Source organism: Linderina pennispora (assembly GCF_002104995.1).
Source record: "Linderina pennispora strain ATCC 12442 chromosome Unknown DL89scaffold_7, whole genome shotgun sequence".
In the NCBI taxonomy this organism is placed as follows: Eukaryota; Fungi; Kickxellomycota; class Kickxellomycetes; order Kickxellales; family Kickxellaceae; genus Linderina; species Linderina pennispora.
Genome location: NW_024468255.1, coordinates 81,390 through 105,565, shown reverse-complemented (window position 1 = coordinate 105,565; position 24,176 = coordinate 81,390). Strand labels below are relative to the sequence as shown.

General features: G+C 50.9%; 12 protein-coding genes and 2 non-coding genes across 14 annotated transcripts; 6 read left to right on the top strand and 8 right to left on the bottom strand.

Moving 5' to 3' along the window:
• Nucleotides 1-16: 16 nt before the first annotated feature.
• Nucleotides 17-843, bottom strand: DL89DRAFT_267635 (uncharacterized protein). Its single transcript, XM_040887581.1, has one exon. It carries the CDS (start codon nt 726-728, stop codon nt 306-308), a length of 423 nt encoding a protein of 140 aa, XP_040743089.1. The 5' UTR covers nt 729-843; the 3' UTR covers nt 17-305.
• Nucleotides 816-1,473, bottom strand: DL89DRAFT_267634 (uncharacterized protein). Its single transcript, XM_040887580.1, has one exon. The coding sequence runs from the start codon at nt 1,375-1,377 to the stop codon at nt 1,045-1,047; it is 333 nt and encodes a 110-aa protein (XP_040743088.1). The 5' UTR covers nt 1,378-1,473; the 3' UTR covers nt 816-1,044.
• A 436-nt stretch (nt 1,474-1,909) lies between these two features.
• On the bottom strand, nt 1,910-2,877 carry DL89DRAFT_267633 (uncharacterized protein). The gene has a single exon (XM_040887579.1). It carries the CDS (start codon nt 2,841-2,843, stop codon nt 1,959-1,961), a length of 885 nt encoding a protein of 294 aa, XP_040743087.1. The 5' UTR covers nt 2,844-2,877; the 3' UTR covers nt 1,910-1,958.
• A 339-nt stretch (nt 2,878-3,216) lies between these two features.
• Nucleotides 3,217-3,540, bottom strand: DL89DRAFT_257658 (uncharacterized protein; the record flags this gene model as incomplete). Its single annotated transcript, XM_040885547.1, has 1 exon — nt 3,217-3,540. One exon carries the CDS (start codon nt 3,538-3,540, stop codon nt 3,217-3,219), a length of 324 nt encoding a protein of 107 aa, XP_040743086.1.
• Nucleotides 3,541-3,895: 355 nt separating this feature from the next.
• On the bottom strand, nt 3,896-5,875 carry DL89DRAFT_160608 (uncharacterized protein). Its single transcript, XM_040883652.1, has one exon. The coding sequence runs from the start codon at nt 5,473-5,475 to the stop codon at nt 3,952-3,954; it is 1,524 nt and encodes a 507-aa protein (XP_040743085.1). The 5' UTR covers nt 5,476-5,875; the 3' UTR covers nt 3,896-3,951.
• Nucleotide 5,876: 1 nt separating this feature from the next.
• DL89DRAFT_160607 (OAS-TL 2 protein) lies at nt 5,877-7,392 on the bottom strand. Its single transcript, XM_040883651.1, has one exon. It carries the CDS (start codon nt 7,123-7,125, stop codon nt 5,971-5,973), a length of 1,155 nt encoding a protein of 384 aa, XP_040743084.1. The 5' UTR covers nt 7,126-7,392; the 3' UTR covers nt 5,877-5,970.
• Nucleotides 7,393-11,377: 3,985 nt separating this feature from the next.
• Nucleotides 11,378-12,707, bottom strand: DL89DRAFT_160536 (adhesion regulating molecule). The gene has a single exon (XM_040883650.1). It carries the CDS (start codon nt 12,640-12,642, stop codon nt 11,560-11,562), a length of 1,083 nt encoding a protein of 360 aa, XP_040743083.1. The 5' UTR covers nt 12,643-12,707; the 3' UTR covers nt 11,378-11,559.
• Nucleotides 12,708-13,182: 475 nt separating this feature from the next.
• Nucleotides 13,183-15,379, top strand: DL89DRAFT_267629 (uncharacterized protein). Its single transcript, XM_040887578.1, has one exon. It carries the CDS (start codon nt 13,619-13,621, stop codon nt 15,263-15,265), a length of 1,647 nt encoding a protein of 548 aa, XP_040743082.1. The 5' UTR covers nt 13,183-13,618; the 3' UTR covers nt 15,266-15,379.
• A 1,880-nt stretch (nt 15,380-17,259) lies between these two features.
• On the top strand, nt 17,260-18,143 carry DL89DRAFT_322772 (glycoside hydrolase family 24 protein; the record flags this gene model as incomplete). Its single annotated transcript, XM_040891352.1, has 1 exon — nt 17,260-18,143. The coding sequence occupies one exon, from the start codon at nt 17,260-17,262 to the stop codon at nt 18,076-18,078; it is 819 nt and encodes a 272-aa protein (XP_040743081.1). The 3' UTR covers nt 18,079-18,143.
• Nucleotides 18,144-18,318: 175 nt separating this feature from the next.
• DL89DRAFT_t88 lies at nt 18,319-18,392 on the top strand. The gene has a single exon. It is a non-coding gene; the product is annotated as a tRNA-Ile (tRNA).
• A 942-nt stretch (nt 18,393-19,334) lies between these two features.
• DL89DRAFT_t73 lies at nt 19,335-19,428 on the bottom strand. The gene has a single exon. It is a non-coding gene; the product is annotated as a tRNA-Tyr (tRNA).
• Nucleotides 19,429-19,918: 490 nt separating this feature from the next.
• Nucleotides 19,919-20,744, top strand: DL89DRAFT_267628 (CHAP-domain-containing protein). The gene has a single exon (XM_040887577.1). It carries the CDS (start codon nt 19,924-19,926, stop codon nt 20,674-20,676), a length of 753 nt encoding a protein of 250 aa, XP_040743080.1. The 5' UTR covers nt 19,919-19,923; the 3' UTR covers nt 20,677-20,744.
• A 604-nt stretch (nt 20,745-21,348) lies between these two features.
• DL89DRAFT_267627 (CHAP-domain-containing protein) lies at nt 21,349-22,191 on the top strand. Its single transcript, XM_040887576.1, has one exon. The coding sequence runs from the start codon at nt 21,405-21,407 to the stop codon at nt 22,128-22,130; it is 726 nt and encodes a 241-aa protein (XP_040743079.1). The 5' UTR covers nt 21,349-21,404; the 3' UTR covers nt 22,131-22,191.
• Nucleotides 22,192-22,930: 739 nt separating this feature from the next.
• DL89DRAFT_267626 (CHAP-domain-containing protein) lies at nt 22,931-23,776 on the top strand. The gene has a single exon (XM_040887575.1). It carries the CDS (start codon nt 22,987-22,989, stop codon nt 23,704-23,706), a length of 720 nt encoding a protein of 239 aa, XP_040743078.1. The 5' UTR covers nt 22,931-22,986; the 3' UTR covers nt 23,707-23,776.
• Nucleotides 23,777-24,176: the final 400 nt, after the last annotated feature.

Sequence of the window (24,176 nt, the reverse complement as noted above, 5' to 3'; positions counted from 1 at the left end):
AGCGATGCATCGACAGCTGTTATTAGGGGATCAAGCTTTCGGATAACACATCAAGTCAGTTCTGCGTATGCTATATAGAACTTTATTGACAGCGCCAATGGTGGCAAGTCCTTACACTGAAATTGGCGAGAAATATGCAGCAATAGCTTGTAGTGATATAAGGCGCTGTGGTTGATGGAGCAACATGGAGGTTTGCCCACAGCATCCTATGTAAAGGTCACCAAGGAACTCAAATGATTACTATTGGAGACCATTCAGAGGGTATCAGGTAAGCAGTGTAATAACCATCTTGACAAGTATGAAAGCTACTTGGGGTGCTTGCTGTCGCTGTCCCCGCCAGGCATTGAAATGGCAACTGAGTCCTTAGCGGTAGTGACTGAGCTTACATAACTGCAGTAGGTCAGTGAGCGTTTGAGAAGCTCCTTTCCCTTGCCATATGCAGTCTTCTCAGGAACAACAACCGGTGTCCCTAGATATGCTGCTTCATATGCAGATGCGTTGGAGTCTCTTCTCCACTTAGCAGCCTTGACTCTATCCCTGAGCCGGCCAAAGCTGGCCGACAATCTGTATGGAAGCAGGCAAACCCATCTCCACAGTCGCTCAACAAGGCTGCGCAGTAAAAACCCAAGGTAATAAATAATATCCACGGAAAAACACAAAGTTAAGGTAGCGGACACAATAACAATTATTATAGCAACCACAGTGAAAGAAATATCACCTGGCGACATATTCAAAAAGAAGCAGAAAAATGTATTGTACGAAGAGGAAGGCTCGTTTACTTGAAGACAAAGATAAAGACAAAGACGAAGAAGAAGAAAAAAAAAAGGAAGAGCAATATTTAACGACACCAATAGCGTCCTGATGCCGCCAAGCTCATGCCGAAGGTCTTGGCTGTGTTAAAAAGAACCACCATGACCTGGTGACAGCATGCCTGCCAATGGACCCCACAAATTCCCTTGCCACTGCTACCTCCGTGTGATGTGATGTGCAGCGAGCAAGCTGGAGAAGAAACCACAATATTGTATTCAATTGTCCTTCTCGAATCTACGAGATGTTAGTGGTGGCATAACCCCCGTTTGCTCCGCCGACATATGCCTGCGAGGCCTCATTTCCGCCAAATATGCCAATGTCGGTAGCAAACTCCTGGCCCTTCCCCCGCTGCGTCTCCTTTGATATCTTAGCTTTGTGGGCGCTCTCAATTACCACCTCCTCGAGCTCGGGCTTGGCCAGCAGGTGCTGGCTGATCTTGGGCTTCGGGTGGCGCGGCTCGCTGCTGGGGAAGAATATGTCAGCGAGCTTGGAAATAACCACATAGAGGATGCAGAGTCCAGCAACGGATCCGATGGCAATAGCGGCTTCGACTCCTTCCGATACCATTGTTGAAGTGCGAGAAAATGAAAATACAGAATATGCAAGTGTAGAGGAGAAAGAGGTTAGTTGCTAGTGTCGGCCAGTGGATCTTGCATGATATTCCTGGTTTTTTGCGCTAGCCTGAACAGGCGTATCACATCACAACCACTTTCACTGCGTCCTTTCTCCACCCCAACCTCATTTGTTTTTGTAGCATTGGCCCCCGCTGACCCCTCACTGTGAGTTGCATGTTTAAAAATATTCTCGGGATCTGCAGATTTTTTCCTACACAAGAAATCAAATTCCAATGTGAACACTGTTGTTTTTGGCCTTTAAGCCAGCACATGAATATCTCGAAAGCGGTGGCTGGCAGCGGGGCGGGGTTTGCGCTGTTGTGGTGTTAACATGTGTGGGGCAAATACATACACAATAGCCGCCCGCTGGTTATCATATAGAACACACCGGTCGTACATTGACACTGAATACCCTGTGCTTGTTTACAACGGCCGCCAGGAGAATGATACGATGACTCACCTGGAGTGCTGAGTTCTAAAATCTACACATGCTCATCTTTCATTTACTTTTTTTTACGATAACTACAAGAGCAACTACCAGTCGCTCGAGAATCCTCCCCCCGTGTCATAGTTCGTAGAATTATCATACGATGACGACCCGTAGTCGTAGCTGGAGTGGTGGTGAGTGCCGGTATCATGGCTTGAGGAGTGATGATTATTGCTGGTACCGTAGTTCGAAGAGTGCTGGGTATTGCTGGTGCCATGGCTGGTTGTTTGGAGAGTAGGTGCAGCAGACGATGTGCCATGATGGCTGCTGACAGCCCCAGCACCGGACGTCGCCGGTACCTCAGTAGTTGCAATCGTGCCTGTATTATTCCCACCGCTACCTGCAGTTGCGCTCATATAGTGTCCACCGTTGACTGCAACTGTGCCTGTATCATTCCCACCGCTAGCCGCAATTGCGCCCATATCATTTGCACCGTTAACAGCAGTTGCGCCCATATCATTTGCACCGTTAACAGCAATTGTGCCCATATTATTCGTGCCGCTATCTGCAGCGACCGGGCCCGGTACCGTATGGTCGTCCTGATGGTTATGGCCGCTGCTATGCACAGAGTTACTGCTGCTCGACGCATCGTTAGCGGCTATGTACGTGGGTGTGTTAATGTCGACAGTTGGATAGCTGACGGGAGCACTGGCAAAAATAGCGATGTCGGACGACTGGTCTGGATTGCCAGCGGCGGCGGGGCGAACCGGTGCCTGGTGTTTTCTGCCAGTCGGCGTCTCAACGCTGACACTGGACGAAGTCTGGTTTTCGGGGTCATCAGACTCGACAGTATTGGGAAGGGCCATTTCCAGCATGGGCTTTTCCCGTGGCTTCCTGCTGTTACGGATGGCAACATAGGCGATGGCCAAGATTAATGCGGCGCCGGCGACCGACCCGACGACGATTCCTGCGATAGCTCCGCCAGAAGTCATAGTAGAGAAAGATTAAGATAAAATAGAAATAGTGATGTTTTGCTTGCAAAACCCTTGGTACTGGCGTCCTTTTCCTCTGTTTTATACTAAATGCCGCTTTTGCTTTTAAGCGCCCGTCTGGGAGAAAAAAATTATATTCGTTTTCTTTATTTTTGGGGAGGGGGACGTATGATTTACGGATTGCACAGCCAAAGCCTTGTTCATCCATGCTGATTTCTTCTACCTAGCTTCCAACTGTTGTTTGGATAGAGACGCGCTTTCGTGATTTCTTCCGGCCGCGAGACAGACATACATTTTCATTCCAGGCAAACGGAATAGCGAAAAGGGCTTATTATTTTAAAAATACATGCACGATTATCTGCATACCGCTATATCAATGGTCTATGACTTCGGTGATGGTGTCTTTAGGTACAGCCGATTTATCGGCTGGGATCCAGCGCAGCTCGCCAGCACCCTTACCGCTGCCTATATCTCCCGGTATGCTGGGCTTGACAACAGCGGCTTTGACGCTGAGCGTGGAGATCTTGGCAGGGGGTGCCATTGGCGGTTTCGTGAAATGACCCGCGCCAAGAGTATTTTGGCGGCGTGACCGGATATTGGCCAAGATTTGGATAGCGAACACGATGATGAGGAAGGTAATTATTATGCCAATGGCGATTCCGGCGGTGGCGTCACCAGATAGAACTGAGGAGCCCATGGAAAATGAGGGGGGTGGTTAACAGCAGTGGTGAATATTTGTGTATTAGCTGGTGCTATGTTGGAAGTAGGAGAGAAAATGAATATAGTGTGGGGTGACGGGTGTCTTTTATAGTCGCTTTCTAGCTCGGGGAAGTGACCAAAAGCACAGAAACTTTCTTCTAGCCATGACGAGTGACCATGCACCTGGACTGATCACCCACCATCCTTACAATGCATGCATGCAATGGGCCTCCATATATCGTACACGGTAGAGCACATCGTGTCGAGGGCAGATCGGCGATTCATTTTTCCCCCACTGACCTAAGCAATATGGCTTAAGAATAGTCCGCACGCATGAGGTCTTCCGGACAAGCAAATGAACCGAAAAATATAATACAATAACTGAAAATGACCGGCACAAACCCGTTTTTTACTCATCTGCACGCAACGATGCAAACCACATGGCAAAGTCCTCGCCCTTGTGTATATGCTCCCAGATAGCGCGGAAGGACCACGGGTTGGAGTACCGCACATGCTCCATGATCTCGCTCTCAAACTTGTACCGCCAGTATCCGGAATTGACCAGCTCAGCAAACACCTCGGATGTACTTTTGCCCAACAAGGCCCAGGCAGACTTTTGCACACCAGCCTTGAACCACTGGCGGTACCGGACAAGGTTGCGGCGGTAGGCATTGCGGGGCTCCAACAGAATTGGCTCCCAGCGCGGAGTATCGTCAAAGGCAAACGATGGTGCCTGTAGCAGCGTCGGCAGGGGCTTGATAGCGCTGAATGACCAGTCCACAATCCCGGTCAGGCGGAAATCGGAGTTGAATAGAAAATGGTGGCGGTCAAAGTTGCACAGCGACACGGCGAACGGTCCCTGATTGTACGCTGTGCAGGCAAAATGCTCCGACATATCCAGGTACTGGGCAATTTCGATCTGGTCGAGCGACAGGCCCGTAGTGCCGTCCAGTATTTGTAGCGCTGCGGAGGAGGCATTGATCATGGCACGGTAGTAGTCGATGGTGGTGGTGAACGGGCCGTACTGCATGTCTACGTCACAGTAGCCGTCTTCGATCTGGCGCGGGTCGAGCACGGGCCCAATGGTGGGCAGATTGTCTTCGAGCCGCAGTGAGCCAATGAGCGGGAACTCGAGCTGTGAGAGCTGCACGACCACGTCAGCAATCTGCGCCAGCGCCGAGCGCTTCTGCAGAGCAGTCATGGTATACCAGGACTTGGCCAGCGAGACGCCCGGCAGCTTCGACATGATCGCATAGGGCACGCCGACCGAATTGGCCGGATCGAAGTCGTAGCTCCACACAACGGGCACTGGCAGGCCCGAGTTCTGCCCAACGTACGTCACTGTCAGAATCTCGCTCTCAAGCACCCTGGCAGGCACCCCGGGCCGGGGCACCTGCAAAACCCACAATGCCTCAGTGCTGTCAGCCGGGACAATCTCGTAAACCAGCATGTAGTCAGTCTCGGACCGCGCCCCAGTCGTGCATGCGCCATCCACAGGCAATATTTTCTGCGCTATCTCCATTACCAGCTCGAAGTCAATCCACCCCTGGTAGTTGTCCAGTCCGTCATCATCCACCTGGCTAGTCTCCACGCATTCCCATGCTGCATCCTCCACCGACTCCTCCTCCGGCACATCCTCGGTTTCCTTAGCGTATGCGTCGAGCGCAGAATCCAGGCTGTCGTAGAATATTGGTGTTGGGCCCTCGTAGTGCGGTAGGGCACTGCACAGAAACGCCACGGCTGCCTCCTCGTCATCGTTCTCAGGCGCTGGCCGGCTGATGCTGGCGGTGCTGGCGACTGAGAGCGGCGGGGATCCGAGGTATTTCTGGTTGTCGATGAGACTGCGAATGTTGCGGTCGATGTCGTCGAAGGCATCGAGGAAATCGGTGCTGAACGGCTGGTCGTCCAGGTGGTCCGGTGATATACCTGACATATTGCGCTGGGAAAGTATAGGGAGAAAAGCAGGCGCTTAGCGTGTGGAGATGAAACGCCAGGCGGTTGAGGAGGGGGAGCAGTAGAGGAGTGGCTGCTGCAAACAAAATAGGGTGCCTTTGTGGTTGGTGACGAATACGGGCGTGCATCCAAGGGTACACAGCTCGCCACAGCCAGTGGATAATGAGTAAGCGCCTAAGCTAGGAACCAGCACAAACGTGTGGCTTTAAAGGGTGACAAAGAGGAAAAATAGAGAGCAGAAGCAAGTCGCCATGAGTCGCCAAGCGGTCTGCAGAAACCATCCTGTTGGCGAGAAAATCTTAGGTGCTCACCCACATGGCTCCGTTGATCCCAGCCCCTTGTTTGTTGCAACCGGGGGAGCCTTCCAAGCTGCTGTTCTCTTTGGGGAGAGAGCTCCAGAATAAAAATTTTTACACAAGAAAAAGCATGTTAATGTGCCAAAGCTCTTGAGACAAACTGTGGGGGGAAAAAAACTTCACAGAAAGGCATCCAAGGACTCGGGGCAATCGACAGAATATCCCATTTCCCGCATCTTGTCGTCATTCCAGAACTTTGTCAGATGGCGCTGGCCGCTGTCAGCCAGGATAGTCACTACGCGCTTGCCCCGGCCCAGCCTGCGCGCAATGCGCACTGCAGCAACGCAGTTAATGGCGGCCGAGCTGCCGACAAACAGCCCGTCCTTGTTCATCAGCCAGCGGCTCATCGCCACCGCCTCCTGGTCAGACACCGACACAGCGCCATCCAGCAGACACCGCTGGCCAGCGAACAGCGTGGCAAAGTTCCTGGTGAGCCGATTCAGCCCGACGCCCTCGACCAGCGTATCGACCTGCTGCCGCCGCCGCGTGCCCTCGCGCTCGGTTTCGGCAAACATGACGCCATGGTTGACCTTATTGGCCAGCCCGGAGCCTTGCGGGTCAGCCAAAAAGCACTTGAGCCCGGGCATCCGCGGCTTCAGGAAATACGTGACGCCGGCGATCGTCCCACCAGTGCCCGAGCCATGCACAAACGCATCGAATGGGCCGGCCTGCGCCAGAATCTCGGGTCCCGTGGTGCGGAAATGCGCCTCGGCATTGCGCGGGTTCTCGAACTGGTCGACGAAATACCCACGTTGCCCGTCTACGCTGAACTCCTTGGCCCGCTGCCTCGCCACGTTGACATAATGGCCCGTGTCCACGATCGAGCACGGCGTGACGCGCTCGACAGTCGCCCCGTGACGCTCCAGAAGCTGCGACTTTTCGATCGCCATGTCATTGGGCATTACGATGTGGCATGTGTAGCCCTTGGCCCGCGCCACCATTGCTAGAGAGATCCCAGTCGAGCCCGATGTGCCCTCGAAGATGCAGCCGCCGGGCGTCAGCTCGCCGTGGCTTTCAGCTTGCTCGATCAGATACAGTGCGATGCGGTCCTTGGAGCTGCCGCCCGGGTTCATGTACTCCACTTTGGCCAGGATCTCACACCCGGTCGCCTCGGAGAGACTGTTGATGCGGATCAGCGGCGTATTGCCAATCAGTCCTACTACGCCGTTAATGGGTGCTGGCCGTGTGCGTTCTCGTGTTGCGAGCATGCGCCATGCTACATACAGCGCGAGGGCTGCGGCCGGTGCTGCTATCCAGGTGCTTGAATTGGACATGAGGGAGAGTAAATAGGGTATAAATGAACGGGAAGAAAAATGCCTTTACTGCGAGCCCTATCATGGCAGGCTACACAGCCCTCATGCCCGGGCTCGGTTATGGCGTTAAAATCCTCAATTGCATATAAATTTACAGGTACGACCACCAGTTTGACAAAGACCACCACTATATAGACAATACAGATTCACCTTCAGCTGCCTTAGGGAATGCCAGTGTACTAGCCCGGCGCAGCGTATGGAGTTGGACACTGGGGCTGCAGGTAAAGGCGGTAGAGTTCTAGCTCTTTCCAAAAATCGTGCCCCGACTTGCGCTCGATAACCGAGTAAATACCAACTCATGCACACACATCTACTTTTCTGGCACACTTGTGTATATGCGCTGGCGGCAAGACCCTGCTGTTTTTCCATGACACCAGCCATAGAAATCGCAGCACAAAATGGTTGCTCCAAGGATCCAACCCAGGGGTAGGCACTGCTGTGTCTCGGATACAATACACTTAGATAGACAGCCTCCTGCAACTGTCTAGAACACGTTTACTCTCCAAGCACCTTTCCACGACGTATATTGAACGTATGAAATATGCTGTATGAAAGAAGGAAGAAGGAATCGCCAGGTGAAAGGGCAGGTGCCCGTCTAAGTAGTGGCGCCGGTCGCCTGGAATAGTATGGCCGGCCATTGTGACCTAAAGGTCTTGATCCATGGGTTCCTAAAATCATAAGGATTTGGAACCACAGGTACAATGTACATCCACAGTGCGACGTTCAGATCCTTGAACCGCGGCAATGCAGCAGTAGTAGTTTTACTAGGAGTCTTATTAATGTTGCTCACAAGCAACTGTTTAGACTCCTATGGCTCACTAGCCTGCTCTGCAGACATACCCAGTGGCTCTCAGCACCAGCGCTCCTCGCATGCTCGCAGTATAACCATATACAGCATTATGCCAATTTCGATCATCCCCTGTTCGCTGCCATGTAGAATAGACCATGACTCAGTGGTTAGCAGGGAGCCTTGGAAATCCGCTTAAGCCGATATCTCCAACCTTATTAGGTATGTTTCGTTGAATGTGAATCTGACAAGCGTCTTGAGTCCTTTGCCCCAGCTGTCCTCGCTACAGATCGGCCTGTCTGCTAGCGCACAGAGTTCCTGAAAATCGCCGGGCTTGTCCCTATTGCCCAAGTTGAAATCTTGTCAATGACGGGTTAGTATCCCCACCGCCGCTCGCCAACGTCATCTGCCGTACATTCGTTTCAACAATATCCTACTCCTCAGTTTCTGTACTAATGTGATCTGGGCTCGACGAGACAGATATAATCTTGACAGGCTCGACAGATCAATGCTCCAGGGGCTATTGGATGAGGAGCTGGATGACCAGTATCATAGGTCGCAGGCCGCCTGGGGATCATGTTTAAACATGCTTGGCAGTTTCGTATATGACGAAACTTATTTATTTTTATTATTTCACCGCAGTGGCAATGTATCAGTTTTTGCTTATGCTTCACCATAAGGAACAGCACTACGTCGCCTTGCGAGTTCACAGGCAAGTGCATGTGTCTGCGGTTGTTGCAATGTTATGCCAAAATACCTGGTGTCTTGAGGCATCTGTCGCATACAAAGCAAAGATACGGGTGGCTAAGCACCATGGTACTGATAAGATGGATGTATTTTTGCAGCTTAAGAGAGGAAAGGAGTGTTAATGTACAATTGCAGGGCGAGACCTGTGGTTGGCGCCATTTTTAAGGGGCAGTCAATGGCTGTAGCTCGAGAGTTATTTTGGAAATGGATAATAGCTTGCAGGCCAAGAAGCGTGAGCCACAGCTCGGAATCCCTGGCCATAAAAGCTATATATTTTCACCTAAGAAACCTGCCTGCCAGTACCCCACCACTCCATGATAGAGAAGGCAGCCTCAGTCAGCTCTCTTTTGCAGTTTACTTTCGTGTTAGCCATTTCAGAAGTCAGTTGTGTACACTCCCAAAACCCCACCACATAACTGGCAGAAGAGAGCATGCTTTTGGTTATTGCTGACCCGATACAGCTAAAATACAGCAAGTTCAGTCCCTTTGCTCACTGGTCTTAGAGTCTGATAGGCCCAGCATTTAGTGCCCATTGCAGAGGTTTCAGCAGAACCACCCCTACAACATGCTGACCTGCGCCTGCCAGCCCTACTGAACCCCAGAGCCCAGTAATAGACCAATTCTGACTGCAATCAATTAGAAACAAATAATATAGAAAAGCTAAGGAAGATCAGGAAAATATATAACATAGCTGTACTGATGCTGTCAGGAGCGCAAAGATGGTATGGGAAATACCTCAGCCAGGTTTGCCATTTAAATAGTTTGCACATGCATATAAAATACCCCTTATTGAATCCCCCGTTTCATCTAGGTTTTTTCCATAATCTAGCTGTCATAAAGGTTTGTGCAAGGAATGCCATACTGAAGGTAATGGTCCCCTCTCCTTAGGTGGAATCCAACAACTTGAAGCTCAGCCCCTAAGATTGTCAATAAATGATATGCTCAGAAAGTGCATCCTTTGCCGTAGCCAACATACCATATGAAACAGCCAGCTTAAGAAGAGAAGGAGCCATCAGAGTCGAAATAATGTTGGAGAAAAGAATGAGCTGAGTAAGGGTGGTGCTCCAAATAGGAGCTGGTCCTGCAATCCCTATATCAACTTCAGGGCTGTATATGACTCCGACAATAAGCGAGTATGGATGAGGTAGCTGGAGGAGAATATAGAGGAGGTCAGAGGGATAGACTGGGGTCTATAGGTATAGCTTTTCTAGCTGTGTCTACATAGTTTTATCTGGAGATAGGATTGGTAGGCTAGTACAAATAGAGATTTTAGCATTGATTAGACAACGGTTTGCTGAAAAGGACCTTTGCAATAGACACTGTAGCCTCACCATACACTTCATATCCAGAGATATCAATAATAATGAATGTACCCTGAGCATTTCTGAATGTATATTTCACAGATGGTGAGAGTCTACCAGCTATATCTGTGACTCTAGCTGTCTGTATTGTTACGTCTCCAAATAAAGTGAGAGCGTTGAGATCACTGAGTGGGTAGTAATCTAAGTGTATTTCCTTCAGTTTTGGAAATAATACTAGTGCGAAGTATATACCTGATTCGTTTATGGTCTCAAAAATATCATAGGCATATGAGTTGAAGAACAGCAAGGATTTCGAAAATATCCGATTCAGACAGGCTGCCTCTAAATATATGCCAGGAGTGCGCGATTTTAGAATAACATGGGCCTAGAAACTCGAGTAAAGGAGAAAAACTTCTAGGGGAACGCCCAGAACTCTCACTGCTGATGTTGAGAAATAAACTAGTTTGGTTTCTGTTTTCTGAACGCATAATACTAAGGATGTTTGTTCGCCATAGAATAAATTGTGGTGATGAGGTTGCGAGATTTATACCTTTGGATCCGAGCTGGTCCGACTCAGATGTTTCTCCATATAAAAATAGTTGTCCAGCAGCTGGTTTGCGGCACAGAATAACTGAGGCAGAAGCTGTTACCATACATGTCAACAATTCGCTAAAGAATAAATTGTCTGTTTCCCAGTTCGCCAGCAGTATGTAAGCTTGGTCTGTGAGGAGGAGTGGAAGACAGATGCGATTTCTGTCAACTGTTGTTGACGGCCTGCACTACCATGTATATACCCAATCCTTGTCAATATTTCCTTTATCCCACTCTGCCATTCACGACACCTGACCCCTCGTTTACACGGGTCGCATAAATCTAATCTTGTTACAGGATGAAAAGGTACAAATGCGCCTTGTAGATTTACCTGAAGGTTAAGGAATGGAGTCCCAAATCCAAAGAAAACAATAGGGAGAAAAGTAACAAGTACCAACAGGAATCCATTGTGAAGCCTTGTTGCCGCTCATACATAGCGAAGCTGCAAACTCGGGATTCCAGGCAGCGGTGGAGTACACCATACGCTCTCTTATGACGTGGCAATAGGCTGCGCTTACAAGGAACTTTTGCTGGCCTCCGCCAACCCAACTGACACTGCGCCCATGCTGCTCTTGCTTTGTCTCTCTGGGAATCGGGCTATACATGTTTTTGGCTTGGTCATGATCGTGTCGAAGTGCAGTGCTGCTTCGGGGTCAACAAATTCGACTTTGCGCGCACGATTTTGGATCTGTTCCGCGGATGTGAAAATAAAATCAATTTATCCTTTTTGGGAGCCACAGTTGCACTGCATGCAGTCTTGCAAAGCAGCCTCGCTCTTGCACTTCGCCGCTCAAAGAAATTTTAATTAAGCCTTATACGGACACCGGGTTGTTGTTTGCCATCCGCCGCATTCTCCGCTGGTGCATAAGCAAAAGAAAAAGTAGCCGGAGAGTCAAGCACGCCTAATGCTGTACATGCACGGTATATATGTGCATGCAGAGTGCATATATTTGAAGGTCCTTCCTAAGCCTACAGGTCCTCATCTTCGCCCTCGTCCTCCTCGTCAGCCTGGCGTTGGATGGCTTGCAAAAAGGCTTCGACACTGGTACTCGCCTCGGGACCCAGGCCGAGCTGATGCACCAGCGGAGCAATCTGACCCGACTCAAGCGCATAGGTCAGCGAGCTCAGCGCCTGCTGGAACTGCGGGCTCCGGATTACCTGGTCTAGCGACTCCGCGGTATGCGGGATGTTGTCGGGCAGCTGCGGGAACAGCGCACGGCGCAGGCGCTCGTCGCCTAGCACCGCGGCCAGGTTCTGTGGCGTCAGCACGTCACCCAGGCGCAGGCTTGAGGCGCCAGTCGCGTAACTCTCCGGCACGCGGATCCCCGACAGCAGCTGGCGCAGGTCGCTGAGCTCGTTAGGGCCGACGCCACCAACGGAGGTGATGTCACCGTCACGTGATGCCCTCCGCAGATTGCCCCCTGGCACCCCACCCACCTGTGCCGTCGGCAGCGCACCCGTGTGCGGCTCGGCGTGCTCGCTCGCCAGTGCCGACTGCTCGCGGTGATGGCTTAACACCTCGGCCTCGCGCGAGTTGCGCCGCACCATCTGCGGCTGCCGGTGCAGCTCTGTGCTGCCCACCGGGTGGCCCAGCAGCATGCGCACGTCCGAGTCCGAGTCCATCGGCTCCGCATCATCCATGTCCTCGTCCATGCTCAGAAATACGTTGAGGTTGTGCGCTAGCACCGCATCCGTATCGGAGTTCGGATCCTGCATCCAGAAGAACAGCCGCTGCGACGAGCTCTTGAACTTGAGCACGTAGACACGCTCCGACGCTGCCTGCGTGACCTGCTCGAATGATGTGTCGCCGGAAAACACGATCAGCTCCTCCTCCACCTCGTTCGTCTGCCGATCCTTCCAGCAGAACCGCATCAGCCCGTCGTCCTCCTTCTTCAGGAAGCATACGCCCTTGCGCACGTCCGGCCGCACCCAGTTGGTCTCACCGTCGCGGAACAGCCGCCCCGCCTTGAACGAGATCAGCGCCCCAGGTATGCTGTCTGCAAACCCAAGTCGGTTCGGGTTCGTCTGCTGCGAGAAAAGGGGTGTTGCCATTTCGAATGATTCAATGTTGTGTATAACGGAGTGTAAGGGGAAGCAAAGAAAAGAGGCGATTTGAGGGTCCCCTTTCGCTCACCCACGCGTGGGCTTTTTCCCTGGCCCATGCGAGACACTCGGGCCGGCACCCAATGGCTATGAGACCCCGTGATGATGGCGTTTTTAAGCTCCACGACACTAGGCTCGCTCTACGGTTCTAATTGCGAACTCCATCAGACTATGTCGGGTTCTCTGAGCATGTTCAGGATTCATGCCAGCCCGGCAAATGCTGACCGGTTACAATCATTCACAGACCTGCTCCCGCATCGACAAGAAAGGAAAACTGCTGCTGAGTAGCAAGAGTGCGAGAGATTGCCATCTCCCTTTAGACTTCGAATAACCACCTGGTGCATCCTTTTTTTACCCGGCCAACGACGAATGTGGCTTTGGCAAATTTTTAAAACGCCCTAGAGGTGGGCGATTCACACCTTTATCGTCTCCTTTTCTCTCGACGTATATATTCTTGACTCTTGTCCTTGTGGAGAAAAAAGTGCAAAACACCCACTTCCCAGCTTTTTTTTTATCTCGTGCTCGTCTGAACCGACTTTTTCCATTCGATTCTTCCTCCCCTTTTCGCACTCTAAATCAACCAGAATCGCAGCAGACAAGCTGTGAGGGATATTTCGAAATACCTTGGCAGTAGTGCCTAGTTTCGTAAACAAACCACCACGCCCAAACCGCCCCGACCGTCCTCGCACGAGCGTTTCTTCTTTATTTTCTCTTCCTTCCTTGACTCTATTTATTTCCAGTTCATCTCCAGAGCCCACACGTAACCACTGCATATATTTCCTCCCAACAACAGGCGCATATTTCCTAATTATTTATTATCTGCGCAACAGTATATGAAGCAACCCCCACACAACAGCTAGCGGCTGCATTTTCCATCAACAACCAAACAGAAAAGAAAAAACACGCTTTTTCTATCATTCCAGTCATGACCCGCAGGCGGACATGCTCGGCGACAGGTTACAGGCAAAGCCACGCGCAGCCGAGAGCTGCACCCGCACATCTGCGCCCCTCGACCGCCGCCAGCTCTCTGTACGCCTCGCTGGACTCCGCCACTGGATTGATCCTGGCATCCACGCCCAAGGCGCTTACCAACCCGTCCCGCCCGCTGTCAAGTATCTCGCTGGTCCCGCTGCGTAAGCACCGGAGCGCCCCTTCGCCAATCATGCCCGCAGCACCCACAGCACCTACAGCACCTACAGCACCTACAGCACCTACAGCACCTACAGCACCTACAGCACCTACAGCGCGTCCCGTGCGGAAGCGGGCAGTGACGGGCTCGCGCGATAAGCACTGGGAGATTTCGCATCCGGTGGGGCAAAAACCCCCATCATCAGCGGGGTCGTCGGTGGCAACACGCCATACTTTGCCACTCGACCACCCAATGTACCGGAGCATGGCAAAGCGCGGCAGCATTTTCTACCGGCCGCCGCGCAAGCAGCCAGTCCAGCCGCCGCCGATGGCTGAGCACGAGGCAGTGACTTTGCCGACAGACGACGAGACGCGGCGGTGCTCATGCGTATCAGCCGACTCTGACGTGCTTTTTGACGACGCGTGTAGCATTGCCGCGGGCTTTTGTGCTGGTGACGCGGCTGATGACGCCGCAGTGGCAGCCCCATCAATCGAGTACTGCAAAGAGCTGCCGTACTGGAGCTGCCATTGGACGCCAGACACTGGCGAGTTCCTGTACACCTCCATGCCAGCCGACGAGGAGCGCCCATGCACGCAGCCAGCCGAGAAGGACTACTTCCCGCCTGAGGAGCAGTTCTACCGGGCGACGCCAGCCATCGTCGATAGTATTGTCGAGGAGCTGAGCCTGATTTTCGCTATCACGCAAAGTCACAGCGATGTGCCGCTGGACCGCCGCCTACCGGACCTGCACACCTTTATCTGGCAGGCAGTAGATGCCATGGACGTCGACATGTGGACTGTAATACCATGTCTGTTGCTGGTGCGCCGCTTCAAGCAAGTGCACGGTTACGACAACCCGGGCCACTACGACTCAGCACATATTCTGTTCCTCGGAGTGTTTATGCTTGCAACGGCAGTGTCTTTGAAGAAGAACGATGTGGAGAACTTTTCCGTGCAGCGCATGTCGCAGCTGATCAAGACACCGTACACAACTACTGATTTCGTGCGGTTCCGGCGCAATGCGTGCGAATCTTTGGGCTATAACATCTGGGTGTGCCGTGCGGACATCCAAAAGTTCGGTGAGGACAACCTGCACGACATCTATCAGTTGCCTGTGGCGCACAGGTACTTTTTGGAGCGCCAGCAGGCGCGCCAGCGCGCAGAGGAGCAGGAGCGCCTGCGGCTTGAACAGCAAAACAAGATCAAGTCGAACCTCGAGCGCTTCATGTACCGCACCCCGCACGACTCCTTGGGGAGCTGGAATTCCAAGACCATGTATTCGACCGAAAAGCGCTTTTGGTTCAGGCACCTGCCGTGGTTCCCAGGCGCCGTCACGCCTATCTGTATTACTGCCCACGACGAGATTGCCAAAAATTATACCCGCGATGGCCAGATCGTCACCGTGCCGTTCCTGAAAACCCGCACTGCCGCCCACATCTATTAGCACCACCAACCCCTCATTTTGTAACTCTGCCATCACCATCTGTACCTAATATTCCCACTCCTCTTTCCTTACTGATAAACCCCTAGCCACTTTTATTGTTGTACATGTAGAAACTACAGGGGCTTGGTGCCAAAGTACCCTACAGCTAGACCGCATGTGCCATACTCGAACCCCTTGCTCTTAGTGCTGAATACTGCTGCATTTATCTCTACACCAGATTCCGGAGGATGTTGAAACGCCATAGCACTTGTGACCATGTTTTCTACCTGCGCCATGTCCTTGGCCTTTGTTTTCTTGAAAACCACTCTGATAAACATGTATAAAGCTTGCATTCCCATTCCGCCTATCCCCCTGCCCCGCTATTGCACTCCACATCTGCGAGCGTGCCACCAGGCTTGGGTACGTAAAATACTTCCTTCAGCACCTTGTCACGATTTGGCATGTCGTGGAAACCCAGCCCCCAGCAGTAAATACCCGACGGGCTGCCCAGGAATACCGGTAGATCGTCTGCATTCCCTCGCACGTAATCCAATCTTCCGTCTTTTGCCCACTTTGTATCGCGCAATTTGTTTTTTTGCATAACCAAACCTCCCTTGGTTTAGATCAAATAGCACCACAGACGACGCAGAGTCGCAGTTCGTCTCATACTAGCACTGTAGATAGTATATGTCCATGCGCCTGGATCCTGCTGTCATATCCAGGAGCCTGTCACCTGGATTTGGAGCAATGTGTTTGATAAGCACTTCTTTGCTTTCAAAAGTTGGGTTGAATGGCGTGCTGGTGTGGGTAATCATATCTTTCTGCGATAGTGGAACATGGCTTATTCACTCCAGCCGTTTTCTGATGAACCACCCCACTATCAGCGAGTATCTGTACCGTGTTGATTATCTGGTAACATGTTTGCAAAGGAGGTAGATGAATAACCACGATAGTCAAAGGCTCAAAGAGTTGATATCTCTAGAATGGTGCGTGTGTCTGGAAGAGAGGTATAGACGGAGCGATACCAGGTGTATACAGCATAGTCCGCCCAGCGTGAGCATACATATTTTTCGTGTTGATTACAGCGTATATTTATAGAGACTGACAGATATACCTCTGCTGGCTTAGTGTACGAACAATACCATTCAGCTGACAAATGGACGCATTGCATTGGTGCACAGCTGTAGCACTGACACGCCATGTCTGCTCCCTATTATCTTTTCACTGACAAGGCATTCTGCGTAATCAATATTGAGCATTTCCTGCTCAATTGCTATACAGATTGCACGTAATGTACTCGCCTCTCATTGTTGATATGAATTGTGATGTATTCATGGCTGCTTTTCAAATATTCCTACCAATTAACTCAATGCATTATCACCGCATTCACAAGTATACACTGGGAACGTATATCCAACTTTCATTCTTAGATTGTGTGTAGTCTGCACAGGACCTATTTGCATATCGAGACATAGCACCAACTCGCTGCTAGCTGAATAAGCGCAGAGAGCAGTTTTGTCAGGCGGCAGCATTAATCTGTATCTCGACAATTTATTTTTAGACCATTGGAACTGCAAGCTCATGCACGCTTACAAGAGATCGTCCTGGGGCTTGCACTATGTGGATTCAGCACGTCGATTTATTTTTAGATACATTCTGGAAGTCGGGCGTCATGGATAAAGCCTTCGCTTCGTAAGCACACTATCGAAACCTTCTAGGTCAGTGCTTATTTCTGGCAGCAGCACGCTGTGCATGAGTGACCGCCTAATGGTAATTTCCATTCAGCAGCACAGCCCGAAGAGTAAACAAGCGATATGCAGACATGGGTGCTAATAATAGAATTATCGACTATGCATATTACGACAGCGAGTCCATACCTCATGCTTGTATTCAGGAGCCAGTTGTGTATATAAAGGAAGCGCTGTTGCCTGTCACGACCAGTCCATTACCAACAGGATAAACAACAATCTACTCTCCAGTCTTCACACCGCCTCCACAAAACACATACGAGAAAGATGAAGCTCGTCACACTCGCCGCTCTCCTGCTCGCCACTTCTTCGCAGCTTGCCTCCGGCTACGCCATCAAGGGCGACACTGTCAACTGCCGCTCAGGTCCGGGAACCTCAGACAAGGTTGTGCGCACATACAAGAAGGGTGAGCAGGTCACACTCTCGTGCCAGACAACCGGCACGTCGGTCAGCGGCAACAACCTCTGGGACAAGACCCAGCATGGGTGCTATGTTGCGGACTACTACGTCCAGACTGGGAAGAACGGCTATGTTGCCAAGAAGTGCGGATCCACCGGCGGCGGTGGCTCTACTGGCGGCGGTTCCTCGAGCGGATACTGCAAGAGCGTCAACGCCGCCTCGCTCAACCTGATCAAGGAGTTCGAGGGCTTCGTCAAGAGCCCGGCTCCCGATCCCATCGGTCTGCCCACCGTCGGCTACGGCCACCTGTGCCAGACCAAGGGCTGCAAGGAGGTCAAGTACAAGTTCCCGCTGACCCAGGCCACCGCCGAGGCTCTGCTCAAGGACGATATCCCCAAGTACACATGCCTGGGCAAGTACCTGAACGGCAAGGTCAAGCTCAACCAGAACCAGTGGGGTGCGCTAGTGTCGTGGGTGTTCAATGTTGGCTGCGGTGGCGCCCAGTCATCGAACCTGGTCAAGCGCCTGAACGCTGGTGAGAACCCGAGCACCGTCATTGCCGGCGAGCTGCCCAAGTGGAACAAGGCTGGTGGTCGTGTTCTGTCTGGCCTGACGCGCCGCCGCAATGCCGAGGTCAAGCTTGCCAAGGCTCCCACCAACGCTCAGGCATACCCCAAGTGCGCCTAAACCAAAAACACCATGTAACTACCTACTTCGCTCTATTTCTCACACCAATACAATCTAAAGCAAAGACTCGAAAGTCCCAGCTGCAGTGTTCGGCATGGTCCGTGACAAAATGAGCTCCTCTTGCTGCTCAAAGAGCCAGAGCGGCTGAGGCTGCTGTCAAGAAAATGTACCACAGAGTGGGAGTTTCATGTACACAAAAAAATTGCGTGACCTCAACAAGAGGATCCACTAGTTGGTTCGGCTCGCTTAGCTCAGTCGGTTAGAGCGACGTGCTAATAACGCGTAGGTCACAGGTTCGACCCCTGTAGTGAGCATCTCTTTTGCTTTCTTTCCCCTTCCTGGGCTGCTTTGCCATCTTTTTGCTGTTTCTCGCGATGCGTCATGGTGCTGGCCACCACACCATGCTGTGAGCACCAAGCAACTCCAGTGCTGCCACGTTGTCGGCTGGGGCCATTGCCAAGTGTTCCGTGATACCTCTGGGTGCCCTCACCGTAGAAAGCGCTGTACCTCTTTTTCTGGCATCTGTATGAGTCTCGTATCCATATTTGCTGCTGTATATGTATCGTCTGCCTATTGTCTTTTATTCTTCCGCAACGACACCTGCAAATACGGCGTCACGGCCACTGGCAGCGACTGCGGGCGCCATCACCCGCTCTTCAAACCCAAGTATATAATTTGAGGGAAGTGGACGCATCTATAAAGTCGATAGGAACTTGTATAGCCCGCACTTTATCTAGTGCGCTAGATGCGCATGTCGTTTGCTAACAATTGAGTGCTGCTCACGAGCATCATGAGAAAATAATAGCAAGGATAAAGAGTCTAGGGAGGGCAGCCCTTCGTTTTGTTGGGTCCAAGAGCGTTTGCTATGCACCAGGTGCGTTCACGGTCCCATCAGGCTGGTGTGGTACTCTGGTGCCAGCTGCTTTTATACGCATACTTGAAGTCCAGTGACGGTATCTACAAACAGTACTGGCGAGATAGCGTCTATGGAACCAGCCATCCGAGCATCTTATAGTTGACAGATGGCAAAATGGCCATGCAGATACAGATAAAGAAGCAGGTTCTTGGTGGCCGGACACACAGAGCATGGTGTTGCTACACAAGATGAGCACCAGCTATATGCACGAAAAAAGAAAAAAAAAGTATCAAGAGCACACACAGGCTCTACCAACAAACCTGCCTTTATTCCTAGCAATGACAAGAGTTTCAGGTCCAAAAAATCAATTTCCAGCAAGAAAAATGATGTTCAAAAAGAATCCGACAAACCTGATTCGAACAGGTGGCCTAGAGATTTCAAGAATTTTTCAATTCCACTACAGTCTCCCGCTCTACCAACTGAGCTATTGTCGGCGAATCGAACAACAAAGCCGTTCAACCTCTGATTTTTCGAAAATTAAATTATACATAAGGCAAAGGCATGCTACTGAGAGCTGATTTCTACCGGTTCATCTTCTATTGTCTCCGTTGGACAGCAAGCACAGACGCTATTAAACTGACATAGTTTAGTAGGTACATATTAGTTAGGCATTGCCAATATATCGGTGCATTCCTGTTTTGTCGCTGCTTATTCAAAAATAGTTCAATCAGGCTGCATCCGGTTCACTGCAGGTACTCATTCCTGTTGGCGCAGCCTATATATAGATCACGGATCCTTGCATCTGTTTAGCAACACACTGGAGCTATCTAAGCAACGCGTGTATTGCAAACACGTATTGAGTATGCCAAAAATAGATTACGAAACTGAGTCTTTACTTCAACAAACGCTGGTATAAATAGGGCTGGTTGCCAGTGCACTACCGCCAGCATTCCATCACCAACAAAAACAGTACCTTCCGCATCAGTAAAATGAAGTTCTTTGCTATCGCTTCCCTCGGTCTCCTCTCCATCTCTGGTCTGAGCAGCGCCTATCCCATCTACAAGGCAGATGTCGTTAACTGCCGCTCATCTCCCAGTGCCTCGGGCACAGTCGTCACAACGTACAAGATTAACACGGACATCAACATCAGCTGCCAGATCTCAGGCCAAAATATCAAGGGCAACTCGCTTTGGGACAAGACCCAAGATGGCTGCTATGTTTCCGACTACTACATCAAGACCGGGTCTTCTGGATATGTTTCTGGAAGATGTAATGATGGATCCACTGGCGGCGGCTCCACTGGCGGCGGTTCTACTGGCGGTGGCTCCACTGGTGGGGGTGGTGCACCTGGCGATATGAAGGATGACTATCCGCTCAAGAGCAGCAGCTGCACAGGATATGACGGGTATCTCTACGCCAAGTGCCAGTGCACGTCGTTTGTCGCCTGGCGCATCAACTCGCGCCTGGGTATCAGTTTCCACAACAAGTACAAGGGCAAGGCGTGGGGAAATGCCAACCAGTGGGATGATGCAGCCCGTGCTTCGGGTGTCACTGTGAACAACACCCCGACGCCTGGCTCTATTGCGCAGACCAACAGTGGTGGTAGTGGCTATGGCCATGTCGCCTGGGTCGCTAAAGTTGATGGCGACAATGTTGTGATTGAGGAGTACAACTACCGTGTCCGTAAGGGCTATGGCACTCGTACTGTTCCCAAGAGCGCATTCCAGTACATCCATCTCTAAGATCGAGAGCTGCCCAGGATTTCTATTTCTGTAAGATATTTTACAATCAAAACCCACTTACTCCTAGATCTTGGCAGCAGCAATGTCTAAGCTATTCCCTGGACCCATGGGCATGCAGTTGCCACTGAACACACATGCTATTTATAAATGCTTGGATGTTGATTTTTCTTGAAGATCGCAAGGCTGCATGCGGACTGTCTTGCTGAACAGCCGCACATAAGAACCCCTGTATTCCATTGTCCAAATGAAAATGATGATGCAGCACTGATGTGCACAGAAACAATGTCACCCATGTCCGCTTACCAAGCAGCCGCATATCTCTTGTCCGCACACCCCCTTTTCTCACGAAGTGGCATACCAAAAATAAACAGCACGCACATTTCCATATATCAAAAACGCCGATCGTATGCACTCGTACATAAGCTGAAGTCCACAAAAGTTCAAGAAAATACCGCTGTCTAAAAATAAATTTCTATCAAGGTGCCAATAATAGAATTTTTCTATTGCTCAAAGACATCTCAGACCGGTAGCGGCTGGTTAGAGCAGGTTTCTATCTCGAAACACATGCATGCACATGGTACAGTCAACTCGTCAATATATGTGTGCCTGAAGCTGGAGTCAAACATATAAAGGGAGCGGGCAAAGGACTGCCAACAGCCAAATACTCATCATCACAAAACAGTTCTCTTGAAAACAACCTCCCTCTCCACCAAAAACTCCTTTCAGCCATGAAGTTCACAGCAGCTGCAACACTTCTCATCGCCACCATCTCTCCGCTGGTGAGTGCCTACCCCATCTACAAGGCTGATGTCGTCAACTGCCGCTCCAGCCCCGGTACGTCTGGTGAAGTTGTCAAGACGTACGCAAAGGATACTGAGGTCGAAATTAGCTGCCAGATCTCCGGCGACACCGTCAAGGGCAACGCCCTCTGGGACAAGACTCAGGATGGTTGCTATGTTTCCGACTACTACATCAAGACCGGATCTTCTGGATACGTCTCAGGAAGATGCAGCGGTGGTTCCACAGGTGGCGGCTCTACCGGTGGCGGCTCCACTGGTGGCGGCAGCACTGACATGAAGGATGATTATCCTTACAAGAACAACTGCGGTCCCGTCGACAAGTGGAGCTATTACCAGTGCCAGTGCACATCGTTTGTCGCCTGGCGCATCAACTCGCGCCTGGGCATCAACTTCCACAACCGCTACAAGGGCAAGGCGTGGGGTAACGCGAATGAGTGGGATGATGCGGCCCGTAGTTCTGGTGTTACTGTTAGCAGTACGCCAAAGGTCGGTGCTGTTGCGCAGACCAATGCTGGGCGGTTCGGCCATGTTGCTTGGGTTGCAAAGGTTGATGGCGACAATGTTGTGGTCGAGGAGTACAACAAGGGCGGAACCGAGCACTACGGCACTCGCACCGTTCCCAAGAGCTCGTTCAACTACATCTACCTCAACTAAAATGATTCTATATTTCATTTTCTGTAAGATACATGTCTGTCAATATATATACGGCAATAGTCTATTCCTATCAGCACAAAATTGTGCAATAGGAGGATCTGTAAAGCGTGTTGGCCAGGTCAAATCAGTTGGCTTATCACAGTTTAGATATTAAAATCAGAAACCAAATCATCAATGAACATCTGCAATATTGAAAACGGGGCGTGCTCGCTGAATGTGTCCAATGCTGGGCAAAACAAACATATCACTGGCCACTAATCAACTTTTAACAGCGGACATTTGGCGGTGTAGTTCTACCCTTGTGGACTGTTGCTCCGTGCGGAGGCAATCTTGCTGAACCAGCATGAGCGACAAACAGTATATTCTTCTGCTTCCAAAAATAACGTAGAATCTATATAGAAAGCACAACAGAAATGCCGCCCATGACCGCTACACAAGATGCTGCATATTCCTTGCTCAATGTCTGCATCCACAGAAGGTGCCGTCCTAAAAATAGCTTACATGCTATATAGATGCTGAGGATAATCCCATGCAGCCGTACATAAGCAGCGGCCTAGCTTAGCTAAACTAACGAAACCGGATTCTAAAAATAAAGAAACTACAGGACAAAAATAGAATGTGCAGTTTCCTGGAACTGTTCTTTCGCGGTGTTGGATGCACGACGTCGATGTGCTTTTTGCAAGCACAGACGTAAGTGACAGATAGTCCAATGTGTTTGTCTGGTTGATGTGTGACGGGGGATTACTGATCATGTATAAAAGGAGTAGAAAAAACCTGCTGTGCCAACTAAAACTCAACAGCAAGAAACCAAAAGCACTTTTCTCAATAACCTTTTTCTCAACAAAACACATCAGCCATGAAGTTCACTGCGCTTGCGACCTTCTTCCTCGCTACTATCTCTCCGCTGGTGAGCGCTTACCCAATCTACAAGGCCGATACCGTCAACTGCCGCTCCAGCCCCAGCACCTCAGGCAAGGTGGTCAAGACCTACAAGAAGGATGATGATATCAAGCTCACATGCCAGATCTCCGGCGAGACCATCAAGGGCAACTCGCTCTGGGGCAAGACCTCGGACGGCTGCTACGTCGCCGATTATTATATCAAGACCGGCTCCACTGGTCTTGTCACCGGACGGTGCAATACTGGTGGGGGCTCATCTGGTGGGGGCTCCACTGGTGGTGACAGCACTGAAATGAAGGATGATTATCCTTACAAGAGCAACTGCGGTCCTGTTGACAAATGGAATTACTTCAAGTGCCAGTGCACGTCGTTTGTCGCCTGGCGCATCAACTCGCGCCTGGGCATCAGCTTCCACAACCGCTACAAGGGCAAGGCGTGGGGCAACGCGAAGGAGTGGGATGAGGCGGCGCGCGCATCGGGTGTCACTGTGAACAACACTCCGAAGGTTGGCGCTGTTGCCCAAACTAATGCCGGACGGTTTGGCCATGTCGCTTGGGTTGCTAAGGTCTCGGGCAACAATGTTGTTGTCGAGGAGTATAACAAGGGTGGAACTGAGCGCTATGGTACCCGCACTGTCCCTAAGAGCTCGTTCAACTACATCCACGTCAGGAAGTGAGCGGCTGCAAATTGACATAATTTCGAACCAAAACATCTGTATGTGAATATCACCAACCTACCCTACAATATCAGATCATTAGATGCATGCATGTAAATGAATGTCGTGCAAGTTACTACCGTGCTGGTGATACCAGCAATAGCACTCTTCCTCCATCGTCCGCTTATGCTGGCAGGATGAAGGCTATCAAGCTCAAGCAAAGGGTAAGGGTTCCCGCTATAGGCTCTGCACATATAGTGCATATGCTTTTGGGTGATACACGGGTGCTAAAAGTCGTTGGTCGTGCAAATTCGTCATTATTGTAAATATTGTCACAGAGGAGAAATATGGCCGGCGATCGGCATGTGCTTTAAAGAAGGAAGTGTAGTGTCGCCGCAAGTATCGGGTACACGCAGCTGGCAATCAAAACATACAATACATGGTGCCACCTCGACTTACCTGCAAGGGGAGGTGTAGTATTTGCGTAGAAT

Coding starts and splice junctions, on each gene's coding strand:
- DL89DRAFT_267635 (XM_040887581.1), bottom strand. CDS start 728: ATGTCGCCAGGTGATATTTCTTTCACTGTGGTTGCTATAATAATTGTT.
- DL89DRAFT_267634 (XM_040887580.1), bottom strand. CDS start 1,377: ATGGTATCGGAAGGAGTCGAAGCCGCTATTGCCATCGGATCCGTTGCT.
- DL89DRAFT_267633 (XM_040887579.1), bottom strand. CDS start 2,843: ATGACTTCTGGCGGAGCTATCGCAGGAATCGTCGTCGGGTCGGTCGCC.
- DL89DRAFT_160608 (XM_040883652.1), bottom strand. CDS start 5,475: ATGTCAGGTATATCACCGGACCACCTGGACGACCAGCCGTTCAGCACC.
- DL89DRAFT_160607 (XM_040883651.1), bottom strand. CDS start 7,125: ATGTCCAATTCAAGCACCTGGATAGCAGCACCGGCCGCAGCCCTCGCG.
- DL89DRAFT_160536 (XM_040883650.1), bottom strand. CDS start 12,642: ATGGCAACACCCCTTTTCTCGCAGCAGACGAACCCGAACCGACTTGGG.
- DL89DRAFT_267629 (XM_040887578.1), top strand. CDS start 13,619: ATGACCCGCAGGCGGACATGCTCGGCGACAGGTTACAGGCAAAGCCAC.
- DL89DRAFT_267628 (XM_040887577.1), top strand. CDS start 19,924: ATGAAGTTCTTTGCTATCGCTTCCCTCGGTCTCCTCTCCATCTCTGGT.
- DL89DRAFT_267627 (XM_040887576.1), top strand. CDS start 21,405: ATGAAGTTCACAGCAGCTGCAACACTTCTCATCGCCACCATCTCTCCG.
- DL89DRAFT_267626 (XM_040887575.1), top strand. CDS start 22,987: ATGAAGTTCACTGCGCTTGCGACCTTCTTCCTCGCTACTATCTCTCCG.